Source organism: Tachysurus vachellii, chromosome 5 (assembly GCF_030014155.1).
Source record: "Tachysurus vachellii isolate PV-2020 chromosome 5, HZAU_Pvac_v1, whole genome shotgun sequence".
Classification (NCBI taxonomy): Eukaryota; Metazoa; Chordata; class Actinopteri; order Siluriformes; family Bagridae; genus Tachysurus; species Tachysurus vachellii.
The window spans coordinates 4,890,584-4,907,991 of record NC_083464.1 but is presented as its reverse complement, the minus strand read 5'-3'; the positions used below and the strand labels follow the sequence as shown (position 1 = coordinate 4,907,991).

Genomic DNA, 17,408 nt, shown 5'->3' with positions numbered 1-17,408 from the left:
TAGCAGGCAGCGTCAACAGCCTGCTGACGGTCACGATATTCAATCGACTCTATTGAGAATATACATTTGTCCAATGACTAGCACTTATGCTATATTTACTTGCCCGGGAAGATTAAATAGTCTTTCATTTTACCATCCATTACTCACATTAAATTATGGCCTGTCTAGCATAATGAGTGTGTCTGGCTGGCTGCAATAGACACTGACATCAATTATCATGATGCCAGTTTATAGAGGAACCCGTGTGTTTTCAGCTCTCTACATACCTACCTGCAACGTGGGCTGTTTTCTGTTGCTTGAGATGGATCCATAAAAACACCTTTCCTCAATTCAGAGAAAGTCCTTATTATAAAAGGTTCTGAGGTTTGGAGACTGCTAATTATAAATGCACACGTCTGAATTCAGACTTAAATTTCAGGTTGCTTTATGGCTTCAGAGTTTAGAGGAAAGCTCATAATGACAGTCTTTACTCGAAGAATATCTGAGGCTTGAGTTTAAGCGCGGTATTCATAAAAATTATAGTGCTGAGAATTCACCTTCGCTTCATCTGCTGATCTTAAAATGGTGAGGTGTCTAGTCTGTAATGCAGACCTGGCTGGTGGAGATGCATGTTGCGATACTGTGCCATGTTTTTCAAGCTCTACTGTATATGAACAAAATATTTATAAATGTTTTGCACGAGAATTCGCACAGGAACAGTAGAAAAACTTTGTGTAAACGTACATGATTTATTTACAAGACCAAAATAAAAAAAAAAAAAATAAGAAGAAACAAATATTAATTCATTTAAATGAATGTAAAGCAAAATTGTGTTATTTATTTTAGTAAAATAGATTTGAGGACATTTCATTGAACGTAAATGAAAGCAATACAAAACAAATCCGTGAAGGCAAACAGACTACCCATTTAATGAGAACAAAAGTAATGGCACCTTATGAAAGTAGAAATTAGTGTTTGTCTATGGTAGCTATGGAAGCTCTGCATTGAGCTTTCAGCGGTCTATGAGTTTTGCCTTATATGGTTTTGTGGGTGTGGCTAAATGTAAACCAGCCATCGAGTAAATTACTTGCATAAGACAATGAAAGAAAATTGTCTAAAATTTCCAAAATTGTAGGTGTTGATATTTGGCTTATGAAAACATTTACAGCTTACCAAGTTTTTACAATTTTTAATTTTTGTTGCCAGTTGATTTTTTTTAGGATTTTTATTTTATATTCTCTTGACGTTTTTGTACTTGGAGTATTTATTTCAAGCACAGGTCTAAGCTGTTGAGTTAAGGTCTTGCTCAAGGCCCTACTTGCGGCTAGGATGTGACCCCACATTCCTCTGGGTTATTAGTGCAGAACCGTTGGACATTGGCATGAAGGAATTAGTGTTAATTCTGTAATGATCTCAGACATGACTCTGACCTGTTAGTTCCTCAGGAGCTCTTGGTCAAACCTTTTGTAGAAAGGACATTATTTACATTGACATTATTTCCTGTCCAGTGTCACCCAAATGAGGATGAGGTTCACTTCTGAGTCTGGTTCCTCTCAAGGTTTCTTCCTCATATCATCTCAGGGAGTTTTTCCTCACCACCGTCATCTCAGGCATGATCATTAGGGATAAATGTTAGAGATAAATACAAACTTAATTTTATACTTCTGTAAGCTGCTTTGAGACAATGTCAATTATGACAAGTGCTATACAAATGAATTGAATTGAATTAAAATAGATGTGAAAATTTGGACACAATTGGAGGTATGATGTGTAGTTTTTTCTTCTGTATGATTAGTTCTGATGTAAGACAACTAGTTTGGTGACAGTCCAGATGTCAAGTGGTTCTTGTCAAATGTCAAGGTCTCCTTTAACTGTGAAAAAAATCGCAAATTTATGTTACAAAAACACATGTAATACATTATGTAACACCCTTATTATCAGCACGATGGTGTTCCATTCTGACAGCAGAAACAGACTTAAGGGACAAATGAATGATTTTCTGGCTGTGAGTTTGATCTAAACTGTGTCAGGACTCGTTAAATTTTAGCGTTGAAGATAAACACCTTCGCATTGTAGAGTCTCATGAACAAGCACTTTGGGCATCTCAGAGAGCAGAAATGGGTTTGATCAGGAAGGTGTATTGCTTGATACACTGGGTCTCATACACTGGGATCTTGTCTGCTCTCTCTATAAAATTCAGTTTTAGGTGTAATGGAGTAATTAATTAATAGACTAATTAACAGACACAACTAATACACCCTACACCTCAACTTCGGACTATCCACACCGGACTATATGTTCACACTGCATTATACACACTGGACTATACATACACACTGCATTTAATGCCATAATCCTAATAGATACTATCCGATGCACATCCATGTCACTTCTGTACCTGTACAATCTGTTTTGCACCTATTTTATATATCGTCGCTGTCGAGCGGAAACCTCGTATGTCCAAATTTGGTCAATTTCATATTTTTTCACATATCGATGCTATTGGTCAGTCCCCACGTGGGTCTGTTATTTTTACAAGTTATTAACCAATCTAAAGTCTTGAAAATAGCTTGAGTGCAAATCTCATAACTCCATTGGACACTTCAACTGTCCACCTCTTCCTCACTCCGCGGGAGAGCTTCACGGCATATTTCTCCTTAATAAGAGTCAACACTTAACACTTAAAAACGAATCAACACGTCTTCTGCGGTAAATGTCTTCAAAACACTGGGCTCAAAGAAAAAAAAATCTTGACCCCCGCTAGTTCTGGTGCTCGTCTGAGGACAGGAATTTAGCGCAAGACAATCCACTGCAACGCGGACTAAACCCTGTGCACTGCAGATAAGGTACGGCGTTTTTTTTAATTTCCTGAAAAATAACGGGTTTGGAGATACGAGGATTCCGTCTGACAGCGACGATATATATATATTTACATATACAACCTGTATCTGTACAATCTGTTTTGCACCTTATAGTATTTTATATATAATATATTTACATATATTTACACATATACATATATAAGTACATACTGCATATAATGTGTAGTGCTACTGTAAGGATGCCCAATAGTACACTGTGTGTACCGACACGTATGAGCATATTGCACATTGTACCGGCTATATGTATGAGCATACTGCACATTTCACCTGTTGATTTCATTGTTTGTTAATTGTGCATATTGTACACACATACTGTATTGTACTGACTATATGTATGAGCAAATTGCACATTTTCACATGTCAACTCATTATGTATATCTTTGTATAACTGTTCTGCAATTTCTGGAGTTTGCTCCTAAGAATTTCACTCACCAAAGCACATGTGCTGTGGTGATGTGACAATAAAAGTGACTTGACTTGACTTGGAGTAAAGCGTAGAGATTAGGGAATGAACTAAACAACCTTTATAGTCTAGATCTCCCTGTTTTTAATAAAATATTGGCTTCACTAGTAAGTGGAATTCTTCCTAAAGGAATCTTGGAATCTTGGAAATTTTTTTTTTGGAAAGAATTCTCGATATCATTATTTATGAACATGATTTTAATAATGATGGGTTTAGAGTTCCACCAGAAAGTTGTGGACCCCCGGGCTATATTTCACAGACCCAGATTGAGAACGTTGGGTCTGGACCACCAGATCTCATGCAGAATCTGAAGAAATTTGAAGTAAAAGCAGATTTCCTGAGAACAGTCTGAATAAAGTCATATGGAATTGTCAGACTGTGAAATCTGTCTGAAGAAACTTGAAGAAACCTCAAGCAATAAGACCTTTCTTGCATGAATTCTTATAGATTTGCTAAACTGGGAGCCATGTTGGTCCAGTAGCTGGTCACCAAGCAATTATATGTGTTTCTGTAGATGATCTCTCATTGATAATCTCTCTCTCTCTCTCTCTCTCTCTCTCTCTCTCTCTCTCTCTCTCTCTCTCTCTCTCTCTTCAGCTATGATCTAATTTTTGCCGGAGGGCCAGAAGAGATCCTGAGAAAGTTCGAGCAGTTCAATCATAAGGTGGTGTTTGCTGCAGAGGGTGTGATCTGGCCAGATGCACATTTGGCAGACAAGTACCCTTACGTCCGCAGTGGAAAACGCTTCCTCAACTCAGGAGGTAGGCAGCTGGGGAATGTTTACTTTGCACACTGGGATTTACAAAGCTTTTTATTCTACCATCTATCTATTACTTTGAATAGTGGCATTGATGGACATTGTGTTTTCAATATTTTGTTTTCCTTGATCAGTGCATGGGGGGGCACGGTGGCTTAGTGGTTAGCACGTTCGCCTCACACCTCCAGGGTTGGGGGTTCGATTCCCACCTCCGCCTTGTGTGTGTGGAGTTTGCATGTTCTCCCCGTGCCTCGGGGGTTTCCTCCAGGTACTCCGGTTTCCTCCCCCGGTCCAAAGACATGCATGGTAGGTTGATTGGCATCTCTAGAAAATTGTCCGTAGTGTGTGATTGCGCCCTGCGATAGGTTGGCACTCCGTCCAGGGTGTATCCTGCCTTGATGCCCAATGACGCCTGAGGCTCCCCGTGACCCGAGGTAGTTTGGATAAGCGGTAGAAAATGGATGAATGTGTGAATGAATGATCAGTGCATTCAAATGCTAGTGTAAGTGACAGAAATTATTGGCACCCATCTTTTACAAATATTAACCTTTGTACATACAGCGGGGTCCAAATGTCTGAGACCACACTGAAAAACAGATTTATTTGATTTTAAAAAATGGATATAAACAGAAGGCAAATATATGGAATTTTGAAATATCTATAATCTAAAAGTAAATGTTCAAAATTTAAATTCTAAATTTAGAACTGTTGTTAGGTCTGCATTTAGTTAAATGGAAGCAATTTTGTAAACTTTTGGAAATGGAAGTACTGATCCATTTGAAACACACACACACGCACACACACACACACACACACACACACACACACACACACACACACACACACACAAACATGGGAGGTCTGATCATTGTCAAGTTTGTGGATCACTGAAAAGTCTCTAAAAACATTATTTTAGTTTCTGGGCAGATGTGGAAAAAAAAAAAATTATAGTAACTGATGATGATAATGATGATGATGATGATGATGATGATGACGATGATGCCTATATTGAGCCATAAAGAGAATTACAGGTTTAAAATCGTCCATGATAAGAATAGGATAGAGAAAGTGTTTTCTTTCTAAACTGTTGAAGTCACACTGTGGTATTTCCTGAAGGACACCAGGCATACTGCTCTATTCATGTCAGCATGCTCAATGAATAGGGTATTCATCAGAGATGGAGTGTGTGGAGGGGGGGAAAGGCAAAAAGATAGTTGAAAAGGTCCACATATGAAGAGAGTGGGGGAAGGTAGTGTGTATGTATTTAAGTATGTAAGTATGTATGTATGTATGTATGTATGTATGTACTGTATGTATGTATGTATGTATGTATATATGTATGTACTGTATGTATGTACATATGGATGTATGTATGTACTGTATGTATGCATGTATGTATGTATGTATGTATATATGCAGTATATGTATGTATGTATGTATGTATGTATGTATGTATGTATGTATGTATGTATGTATGTATGTATGTATGTATGTATGTATATATGCAGTATATGTATGTATATATGTATGTATGTATGTATGTATGTATGTATGTATGTATGTATGTATGTACGTATGTATGTATGTATGTATGTATGTATGTATGTATGTATGTATGTATATATGCAGTATATGTATGTATATATGTATGTATGTACATATGTATGTATGTATGTATGTATACTGTATATGTATGTATGTATGTATGTATGTATGTATGTATGTATGTATGTATGTATGTATGTATGTATGTATGTAAGTATGTATGTATGTATTTATGACAGAGCACCAGTTTTGCCACCACACCCAATTCCTACTCTGTTGTTCTTCCTTAATCCTTTATCTTCACCCTTTCCTTATTTATCTCCTCCCAAACTAAATCTAAACCAATGGCTTGTCACAGCCTCCACACACTCATCAGTCGACGGTCAGCGAGGCTCGTAAATCACAGTATTTATGCAGTGCACCTATTTTAAACAGCGGAATTACCGCCTTGGTTATTTTGTTTAGTAATTTTGTAAACCCTCCACTGCAGATAAGATAAATGTATAGAATTAACGTGGGAGTGTTATTTGGTTTGGGCTTTTTGAGTGAGATGCTCAGCCATGTGAAACCCGAGGGCAGGTTGAGTTCTTATTGAGATTCGACACACTGGCGTAGTAAACGCTAAAGGGTCTGAAATACTACATTGGGTATCACAGTTATCCTTGTAAATATATTATCATTTATAATCCAAAGTTTCTCGGTTCAAACGTATGTCATTTAGTATTATTCACAATACTGTGCAACAGCATGCTGATAGTGGAAGCACTGAAAATTCCACTGCTAGGTAAAGGTTCTAGCTAAAGAGAGTGATGCAGCAGAGCTTTAGTTATTTTATCTGCCCAGCTCTGACACTTCCTTGTATGGATACTCGTCTGCTCAAACAGTGAAGATAATATCTACACCATTTCGCTCGTCATCCTGTAGACTGACTCGAGACTCTCATATACAGTATCTGCATTGAATTCTGGGATTTCCAGAAGTCCAGCATTTGCAATAACATCTAATATCTTAATATCTAATATACTGAAAAATAGTGAGTGAGAAAATAAGTGCTTATTTATTTTTAACAGCTAACTGGGTGGGGGTGGGGGGGGGGGGGGGTGGGTGGGTTGATTCCCGCCTCCGCCTTGTGTGTTTTCCATCTCTGGAAAATTGTCCGTAGTGTGTGAGTGCGTGAGTGAATGAGAGTGTGTGTGTGTGCCCTGCGATGGGTTGGCAAATGGGTAAGAAATGAGTGAGTGAGTGAATGAGTGAGTGAGTGAGCTAACTGTGAAGTTCGACGTATATTCATTTGAGTTTAGTGAAAATTTTTCTCTTGTTAAAGTCCGTTAGGAATAACTTTGTCCCTCTGTGATGCTACCGTGGCAAATGTCAGCTAATTTCTCATTGGAATAGCAGACATACAGCAGCAGTAACTAAACGCTAAACGGATCTCAGATATTTCAATGGTTTTTCCTTCAGGATCTGAAGCCAAGCCTGGGAACGTTGGGAACAATGCGGGTGTATTCACGCCTAGAGTCACTTTCTACCTCCCAAAGAATATTTTTTTGGGAGGAAGCTTGGCACAGACAGTAACAGATACCCGCTACATGCTGCTCCTCCATGCTGCCCACAAATATTTCAATATAAACATATTTAATGTAATTCAGGGTGGAGATTTCCTGAACCATTAAATGAGCAAATGTGAGAATTTGGTCCCAGCTCACAGGATGTCAGAAAAATTGACTGTAAAGTTCCTAGAAAAAAAAGAAAATGTTGTTAGAACACTGATAACACAATGCTTCTCAATTAGAAAGCAAAAAGAAAAAAAAAGAAAAACTCACATTATTTGATGTCAATTAAACATCGTTAAAGATTCTACAGACAGAAATATTGCAGCAACGTTGTAGGAATGTTTCCAGATGTTATACCTAAAACGTTTTCAGATTAAATGGTCCAATTTAGCAGATTAAATACATTTGATTGAAAGGGTTTTTATGTTTTTAAGGCTTTTGTGTGTGTGTGTGTGTGTGTGTGTGTGTGTGTGTGTGTTTGTGTGTTTACATGAGTAAATAAGGCAAAGAACAAGAGATTGCATGTGTAGCAGATCAAACTAGCTTTAGAATTTCTTCATGTCTGTGTTATAATAAGCTACTGAAATTATAATTCTAAAGGTTTAGATGTGGTAAGAACACTTCTTTTCCTACTGAGCAATAAAGCAGTGTTTTAATTACACAAGTGCTTTAAAGCATGTGAATGATTCAGTCACATTCTCTCTCAAGTTTTTCTGATGTTGCAGTTCGTGATGTGGTTTCATTTGTACTTTGGTGTTTGTAATACAACTTACACAGTGATTTTCATATCTTCATAGTGTTGTAGTATGTGGGGAGATCTTGGAAAACGTCTGATGTCATGTCTGCCAACAAGAAGTAAAATTTACTTCAAGAAAGCAGAAATATATAAATTCAGGATATTAATTAGAAATTGTTAATTGATCCCTAATGAACAAGCCTGAGGTAACGACGGTGAGGAAAACCTCCCTGAGATGATATGAGGAAGAAAAATTGAGAGGAACCAGGCTCAGAAGTGAACCTCATCCTCATTCATGTGACACTGAACAGGAAATAATGTCAATGTAAACAATGTGCTTTCTACAACAATTTGTAGTCGAGTGGAAATAAACAACCAAGAGCTCCTGAGGAACTAACAGTGAATGTTAAAGGGGCAGGGTGGCTTAGTGGTTAGCACGTTTGCCTCACACCTCCATTCGATTCCCGCCTCCGCCTTGTGTGTGGTGTTTGCATGTTCTCCCCGTGCCTCGGGGGTTTCCAATCAACATGCATGGTAGGTTGATTGGCATCTCTGGAAGATTGTCCGTAGTGTGTGATTGCGTGAGTGAATGAGAGTGTGTTTGTGCCCTGCGATGGGTTGGCAATCCGCCCAGGGTGTATCCTGCCTTGATGCCCAATGACGCCTGAGATAGGCACAGGCTCCCGTGACCCGAGGTAGTTCGGATAAGTGGTAGAAGATGAATGAATGAATATTTCTATTAAACTGGGCAATGTCTATATGTCACGGTCAGCACACCGAGAGAAACGTCTCCAGAATACTAAGCTCTTCCGGACGACACCGCCCAGAATCTATCACTGACACTGATTACACCACCACCTGTTCCTCATCAGCCACTCCTTATAAAGGCTGAACTTGAACTTGACGGGGGTGCGAAGTCTCGATCTGTTTCGGCGATCATTCTGAGCGTTTCTTGTGTATTTCCTAGTTCCAGTTTTGATTCTGTTCCTGTGTGTTAGTTTTCTGATTGTTTGCTGCCTTACGACTCCTCATTACACTATACAAATTCAATTGAACTGAATTGAATTAAACTGATCGTGTCTAGTGTGACTAAATCAGTTTGTAATCAGATGCCGTAAGGTAAAACATCCCCTGTGATTCTACACCAGTTCTTTTTTAAATGTAATTTTCTTCTTTTTGGTGGCTGCGACAATTTCACAATGTTGTGGCTGAGATTAAAAAAATAAATAAAAAAAAAAAGTCAATCTATTTTAGTTCATAAATGTAAATGTACACAGAAGAAAATCAAACTCTTTCTCTATTTCTCATGCTTCTACACATACAGTACACGGTGAAAAGCGTAACACCGTGTAGCGTAGTACAAAAATATGTTGTTATTTGAGGTAAAAGGAATATTTCAGTCATAGATGTTTCTAAATCTGAAGGACTTTGTAATTTGTTGCATTTATTTGACCTGAAGGCTTCCTCTGAATATAGAGTGGGTTTCTGTTTACCCCAGAATGAAAATGAAATATTGATCTTTTCTGTCATGTCGGTTACGTTCGGTTTCATAAATAGATGTTTAGACTCGAAGAAGCCACTTTAAGGACCGTTTTGGTTCCCAGGGATAATCTAAATAAGGGTCTTTGAGATAGTAAGCTTTCCCTTTCTCTGTTTATTTCCGCCCTTGTTTTTCATTCCTCATTTCTTCATTCCACTCTGTGCTGCGTGTAAAAGGCATCGAGGACGTCTTAATGACGGGTCCTGAACGGCACAGAGACCCACAGCATACCCGAACCCTGCAATTTTCCTCTGCAGCCTGTGTTCCCGAGGAAAACAACACTCAGGTCATGATTGAGGCTAAATAGCTGAGGCTCCGAGCAGATCGCCGGACTCTCACACACAAAGACCTTCACATCGTGTCCCAGCCCATGTCTTGCAGAGGTTTCTTCAGGCCCAGAGCCAGCTGTGCGTCAAGGCTGAAGCATTTTCACCACCGAAAATTACAGACATATAGAAACCACAATGTTTTCTGACCATAGCTCACTCTTTTCCTCTTTCTCACGCGTTCTTTTATGGAGTGTTTTAAAATCTGCAATGTTGTTTTCCAGGCTTTATCGGATTCGCCCCGTACATCGATAAGATTGTCAAGCAGTGGCAGCTACACGACATCGACGACGACCAGCTCTTTTACACGAAGATCTATGTGGATCCGCTACAGAGGGTGAGTATGTGTGTGTGTGTGTGTCTCTGTGTGTGAGTAAATCCAGAGCTAGTGAAAGATGCTGCTAAGACTATAATCCAGCTCATAATCTAACCACACATTACTATAACATGCATGACGACACGTCACACCCGCTGAAAACAAACACACAGGACAAAAATACACTTTACACAAGAAAAAAAAAGGATCGTATAGTCACTCTGTTCCTGCTCTTTCTTCATTGCTCTTGTTGTTTTTTTTTTTTTTTTAGGAAAGTCTTAATATGACTCTGGACCACAAGTGCCAGATATTTCAGAATCTAAACGGAGCAGTGGGTGAGTCAATTCACCAAAAATTCCTACATCTATTAAAAAAGGCTTGGCGTTAAGCCTGGATATACATGTAGTGATAGACCGATACACTGCTCTGTAGCGTCTGTGGCCTGCTCGAGTTATTTCTACCTCTCTCTATTGTTTATACTACTACAGAGTGCTTCTTTTGGCTACACTGATGTCAGAGTAAAGTTTAAAGACATTGTGATTTCTTCCAACATGTCTTATTTCTTTATAGACGAAGTTTTGATGAAGTTTGGAACCGAGAGAGTTCGGATCAGAAACATCATCCACGACAGTCTTCCTGTGGTCATCCATGGCAACATAAACACCAAAGTAAGCAAGCTTTTATGCTGTTTTCACGTGTTTTTTTTTTTTTTTTAATCCATCAATCCAATTTAGATGCCTTTTTTATTTACAGTGAAGTTTCCAAAATACATTTCAAAACTTGTTTTGGGGATGAAAAAACATATTAAGAAAAGTATGGAGTCGAGTTATTTATCGTAACTCCAGACTAGGTTTCAACAAATCATTTGTTCCAAACCTCCAAAATAAGGAGGTTAATTAAGATAAGATAAGATAAGATAAGATATACCTTTATTCGTCCCACAATGGGGAAATTTCTCTGTTACAGCAGCAAAAATATATAAAAAGAATAAAGAATAAAGACATAATATAATATACAGTATATACAAAAACAAAAATGTATAAAAAGTGTAGTGGTTACACTGAAGACATAATGCACAAATTTAATATTGCACATTTATTGTGATGTTCATCAGTATGTGATATTATGTTGTGCTTTTAACTGTGTGATAGTCAAGTCAGCTCAAAGATCGTAGGCAATCCAGAAAAACGATGTTCTTGTTGTGGCTAGTTTGTTTTTTTTCTCTGTAGAAGCAAACTCTAGCATGAAAGCAGACTTAATTATCAGCTTTCAGAACGTGTACAGTATGTGTAATAAAAAGTTAAACAACATTTTCTGTGGATACTCAGTCATGTCTGACATGTATATCCCTAAACAGCTAGGCTTTCTGGCAAGCTGTGCTCATTTCACTAGCTTTATAGCCAAGAATTTGGACGCATATGATTTCTCACAGGGATGTGGGTGTACTGTACATGCTTCCAAAAAATCCAGCTGATAGTTGACCAAATGTTGAAGTTGTAAGCCAAGAATTCAATCTTATTGTGAAATACTGGGGGAACATAGAGAAGGATATCCTCCCTCACCACCTTCTCTATCTACCAGACAACTGTTATGTTTATTTTTCCTCTGTCATGGCCTTCATGATAACTTAAACAAACCCTGCTTGAGGTTGAGTCATCGTCTCCGAACGTTTAAACATCTTAATGTGTTTCTTTTAATGACTAATCATCATCGACCTAGAAATGAACCTCAGTTTGTATTTCTCAGGGTCATCAAGAAACTACACCCAATATCCTATAAATGTACGCAGAAGCGACAATGAGCTATTGTCAGGGCGTGAAGTTAGCCGTCTGGTTTATGTCTCCAGCCACTTTATAAACAACAAGAGTTTCTCAGTTTCCCTTTTACCCTTGTTGACCTCATTGAAGCCCAGATCACAATATCCCAGTTCCTAATACGGTCATGTTTATGTGGAGTGGTTGCGGGATTCAAATCTGGGACTACCTTTAACACAAACAAGCTTAACTGGACGTAAATTCTGCAAACGCTTGCATCTGCTATCCATCTGTTGTTAGACTGGGTGGAGGATTCATTGTTTAGAGTTTGTCAGCACTGCTTCCAGTAGTGAAAATCTGTGTGGTAATGTCTTCCTGGCATCTGTCCACATCCAGCATCTAATCTAATCACACACAAGGTTTGAATACTGCTGTTCTGGCTAAGGAACCCAGGAGATCCTTTCCATCAGGCTCTACTTAGCCTCTATCAGTCAGTCCAATGGAAATCAAAAGCTTGGCATGAAGATAAGTATGGATTTGTAAAGGGGATGCTGTAATCATAAAAAATCACACCAGTACTTATTTTTACAGTGCCATCAGACCTGCCTTTATACTATAATGATTTAGCTTCATGTAATGGGGGCACGGGGGCTTAGTGGTTAGCACGTTCGCCTCACACCTCCAGGGTTGGGGGTTCGATTCCCGCCTCCGCCTTGTGTGTGTGGAGTTTGCATGTTCTCCCCGTGCCTCGGGGGTTTCCTCCGGGTACTCCGGTTTCCTCCCCCACTGTTCGTGAGTGAATGAGAGTGTGTGTGTGCCCTGCGATGGGTTGGCACTCCATCCAGGGTGTATCCTGCCTTGATGCCCGATGATGCCTGAGATAGGCACAAGCTCCCCGTGACCCGAGGTAGTTCAGATAAGCGGTAGAAAATGAGTGAGAGAGTGAGTTTCATGTAATTCGGTGTCATCTAGAAGAGGAATGTGTTCCATTGTGACCTTCATGATGTCTCAGGGAGTATTCATCATAATTTCCTACTCTAGTTTTTTCATGAGGGATCGAAATCTACATCTGAATTTCTGTAAAGCTGCTTTAAAACAATATTAGCTCTAAGCAACATTTGCAATAAAAGCTGAAATAAGACAAGGGAAATGAGATACAGGATGTAGAATTCATTTGGGAGATTTGAGAATTGTCTCAAATATGTATTTTCATGTGTTTTTTTTTATGCTTCTTGACATTGGAACTACAAGCATTCAAATTCAAAACTTCTAGTATCCAAGAGTGACGTTAACATAGATGCTGTTTTCATATTCGGCTTCGTCGTGTTTATCTAGACAAAATTTTCCCAACTAATTCTTCAATTTTCTTTCTCAGATTTATTTGAACTACTTGGCTAATTATGTCCCAAATGCCTGGAGCTACGAACAAGGCTGTACCATCTGTGACCAAGACATATTGGATTTGTCTCAACTCACCGTAAGTACCAAAAAGTCCGATTTCCTTTAAAAACATACTGAGAGAGAGGATTGTATATTCATCCTCGGGAGTGTGTACATTACACTCGGAGTAATCCAGGGACATGGAGCGTTCTCGAGATATACCAGAACTGTCATCACATCCAACAACAACAGCAACAGTGTCTGGAGAATTGACTCTAGGAACAGGAAACCCTGTGTTTCTGTGGTACATGAAATGGCTTTCTGGTTTTTACAGAGCGTTTACTTAAATGGGTGTCACCCAATGCTAGGCCACTTTTTAAGGGTTTCATACACAGGGCAAGTTTCAGCAGTTGGTCTGGCTAGCAGTTGCTAAAGGAGCAGTTCGAGGCTTATCAGCAAGCCAGCTGTCTGTGTCTGTTGTGTCTGTTGCGTAGTGTCTGGTACTTTTTTTTTTCCTTATTTAACCTCTGAGTTGCTCAGGGTGGCGTAATTACTGCCACATGGCACCGGCTGAAAGGTGAAGTAGTGCAGCACAGTTAAACTCTGGCTTGTGGTAAATATGTTTAGAGTGCAAGAGAATAATTCAAGACGATAAGAGACTAATTACAATGACAAAATGATTGTTGGTTAGTTAGCAGCATGATTTATTTATTTATATATAGTATATATTTATTTAAGGGGGGCACGGTGGCTTAGTGGTTAGCACGTTCGCCTCACACCTCCAGGGTTGGGGGTTCGATTCCCGCCTCCACCTTGTTTGTGTGGAGTTTGCATGTTCTCCCCGTGCCTCGGGGGTTTCCTCCGGGTACTCCGGTTTCCTCTCCCGGTCCAAAGACATGCATGGTAGGTTGATTGGCATCTCTGGAAAAATTGTCCCTAGTGTGAATGAGTGTGTGTGTGTGCGCCCTGCGATGGGTTGGCACTCCGTCCAGGGTGTATCCTGCCTTGATGCCCGATGACGCCTGAGATAGGCACAGGCTCCCAGTGACCCGAGGTAGTTCGGATAAGCGGTAGAAGATGAATGAATGAATGAATTTATTTATTTATTTTCACCCCACACCACACCACCTATGCATACACAGGAGTCTGAAGACTATGAAGATTTTTGCAGGAAGGAATTAGTGTTAAGTCTGTAATGATCTCAGAAATGACTCTGACCTGTTAGTTCCTTAGGAGCACTATTTACATTTACTTATTATTATTTCCTGTTCAGTGTCACCCAAATGAGGATGAAGTTCTCTTCTGAGTCCTGGTTCCTCTTAAGGTTTCTTCCTCATATCATCTCAGGGAGGTGATAGGGAGTTATAGATAAATACAACCTTAATATTAATCTTTTAAATTTTTATTCTGCTTCTTTGCTTCTGTAAAGCTGCTTTGAGACAATGTCAGTTGTTAAAGTGCTTTACAAATTCTCACTTTTAGACAACACTGTCTATGTGAATGTGAAGATTTGTAATTATTTCTTTATCCGTGTGATTGTCTTTCAGTTTTCGGTAATTTTATGTGAACATTTTCTGCTGTCTGTTTTTCTAACAAATAAGCACAAACACTCGAATTGGTAGAAATATTCATGTATTTCTCAAGTGTCGAGTCCATGTCTCGAGCTGACGAGCACACAGCCATTAAATACGTCCTTGTATCATGTCATCCTAACGGAATTACTGAGCTTACATGCGGTGCATGGAAAGTCTTACAGCATGTCCTCAGACTCTTCCTCCCTTTCACTCATTCTTGCTGTGTAAGTAACACACAGTCTTTGGCTTCAGCTCTGGCCATTCTCTCACTCCCACTATTCAGGGAATGTGGAGGCAGCTGATCACACATTTCATCCTGGCTGAATGCCACGTTCCAGAGCGGGAATGATCGCCCCATGTGTTCTTTAGATAAGTGTCATGGGAAAGCGGATTTGAACCCTCACCCAAGACAGACTCTCACTGGCCTGCTGCTTGACCCATTAACTGCAAGCTGCTGGCAGTGGAGGTTGGGGAAATATATTTAATGCATTTAAAACTCATACAGTATATAATAATAATATGAAATAATAAAATTACGCTTCTAACACAGAAGATCATGTGTAGAAGATGAGTTCAGGAAATTCCGCATGATGATGATAATAATAATAAAAAGAAGAAGAAGAAGAAGAAGAAGAAGAAGAAGAAGAAGAAGAAGAAGAAGAAACATCAACGTTTGCAAACAAACACCCTTATCCAGAGTGACCTACATTTATCTCATTCATATAGCTGAGCAATTGAGGGTTAAGGGCCTTGCACAGGGACCCAGAAGTGGCAGTTTGGTCTGCCCTGAGTTCCAATCTCACTACTTTTACACCACTAGGCTACCAGATGAATAATAAGAAGAAGATTATGATGATGATGTTTGGTACCTTTACTTCTGTGAAGTAATATAAATAATAGATCCACTCAAAATATAGCAGATTTAATGTTCCAACACTGAAGTTTATTTAATTATTTTTAGTTTATTAAGTTATATTAAAGGGGGGCACGGTGGCTTAGTGGTTAGCACGTTCGCCTCACACCTCCAGGGTCGGGGTTCGATTCCCGCCTCCACCTTGTGTTTGTGGAGTTTGCATGTTCTCCCCGTGCGTCGGGGGTTTCCTCCGGGTACTCCGGTTTCCTCCCCCGGTCCAAAGACATGCATGGTAGGTTGATTGGCATCTCTGGAAAATTGTCCCTAGTGTGTGATTGCGTGCGTGAATGTGTGTGTGCCCTGCGATGGGTTGGCACTCCGTCCAGGGTGTATCCTGCCTTGATGCCCAATGACGCCTGAGATAGGCACAGGCTCCCCGTGACCCGAGGTAGTTCGGATAAGCGGTAGAAGATGAATGAATGAATGAAGTTATATTAAAGGGGGGCACGGTGGCTTAGTGGTTAGCACGTTCGCCTCACACCTCCAGGGTCGGGGTTCGATTCCCGCCTCCACCTTGTGTTTGTGGAGTTTGCATGTTCTCCCCGTGCGTCGGGGGTTTCCTCCGGGTACTCCGGTTTCCTCCCCCAGTCCAAAGACATGCATGGTAGGTTGATTGGCATCTCTGGAAAATTGTCCCTAGTGTGTGATTGCGTGAGTGAATATGAGTGTGTGTGTGTGTGCCCTGTGATGGGTTGGCACTCTGTCCAGGGTGTATCCTGCCTTGATGCCCAATGACGCCTGAGATCCCCGTGACCCGAGGTAGTTCGGATAAGTGGTAGAAGATGAATGAATAAATGAAAGTTATATTAAATGAATCCTTAAGTGCTTCTTGTATCTCATGCTGCAGCCAACAATGAAAATAACAATTAATCTTAATCATTTTTTTATCCAGTTACAGTTACACCACTTTATAAATATAAAAAACGCAGCTTGTTACTTTGCTGTGGTAAAAACTTGAGCTGGTTGGAATAATGATTCTGGAGACAGAATTGCTTCAGCTGTCATTTTTATGGAACATCTGTAATAGTTTCCGTGATAACATGGAACTGATCTATACTTTAGAAACACTAGAATACTATAGAAATGATTTGAATAAGCGCATTAACATAACCAGCTAACAGTTACAGAAAATTAAGGAGCATCTTTATGACCAATCAGAATCAAGGAGCTGTTTTGTAATGACGACATGACGATAAACAACAAAAAATTACATTTTAGTCATTACCGTAATCCCTCGCCACTTCACGGTTCAAGTTTCGCGGTTCAAGTTTCGCGGCCTCAGTGCATCTGTGATTTTTTAAAGATTATTCATCGAAAAATAAAAATAACAACAGTTTCCCAGGATGCCAGACAAAGAGAGAAACTCTCTCAGAGGCTTTGTACATACCCACGGGCACTCAGACAAGGCACGTGATTGGCTCCCTGCACGAGATCTGAACTGATTGGCTGCGCATCATCGCATCCTCTCACAGCTTCTTCCCTTGTTGTACTGTATCTCACCGCTCTCGTTCACACTGTCAACTGTGTCTCGCGTATTGTGTTTTCATTAAGCCCTTACAATGCCTCCTAAGCGCCGTGCAAAAGATTCCACTAGTGAGCCCAAGAGGAAGAGGAAGATTATGACCATAATTGAAAAGGTCAAACTAAGGTTTTATAGTTAAATAGATTTAAGTAAAATATATGTGAGTGA

The 17,408-nt window shown here is 39.6% G+C and overlaps 1 protein-coding gene across 2 annotated transcripts in view; it reads left to right on the top strand.

Moving 5' to 3' along the window:
• plod2 (procollagen-lysine, 2-oxoglutarate 5-dioxygenase 2) overlaps positions 1 to 17,408 on the top strand; it is a 52,709-nt gene that overhangs the window by 21,633 nt on the left and 13,668 nt on the right. For both annotated transcript variants that reach the window (XM_060869565.1, XM_060869564.1), the window contains exons 4-8: positions 3,922 to 4,085; positions 10,006 to 10,118; positions 10,369 to 10,432; positions 10,668 to 10,765; positions 13,227 to 13,328. In XM_060869565.1, the coding sequence (XP_060725548.1) occupies positions 3,922 to 4,085; positions 10,006 to 10,118; positions 10,369 to 10,432; positions 10,668 to 10,765; positions 13,227 to 13,328 (541 nt within the window). The remainder of the gene's footprint in view (positions 1 to 3,921; positions 4,086 to 10,005; positions 10,119 to 10,368; positions 10,433 to 10,667; positions 10,766 to 13,226; positions 13,329 to 17,408) is intronic.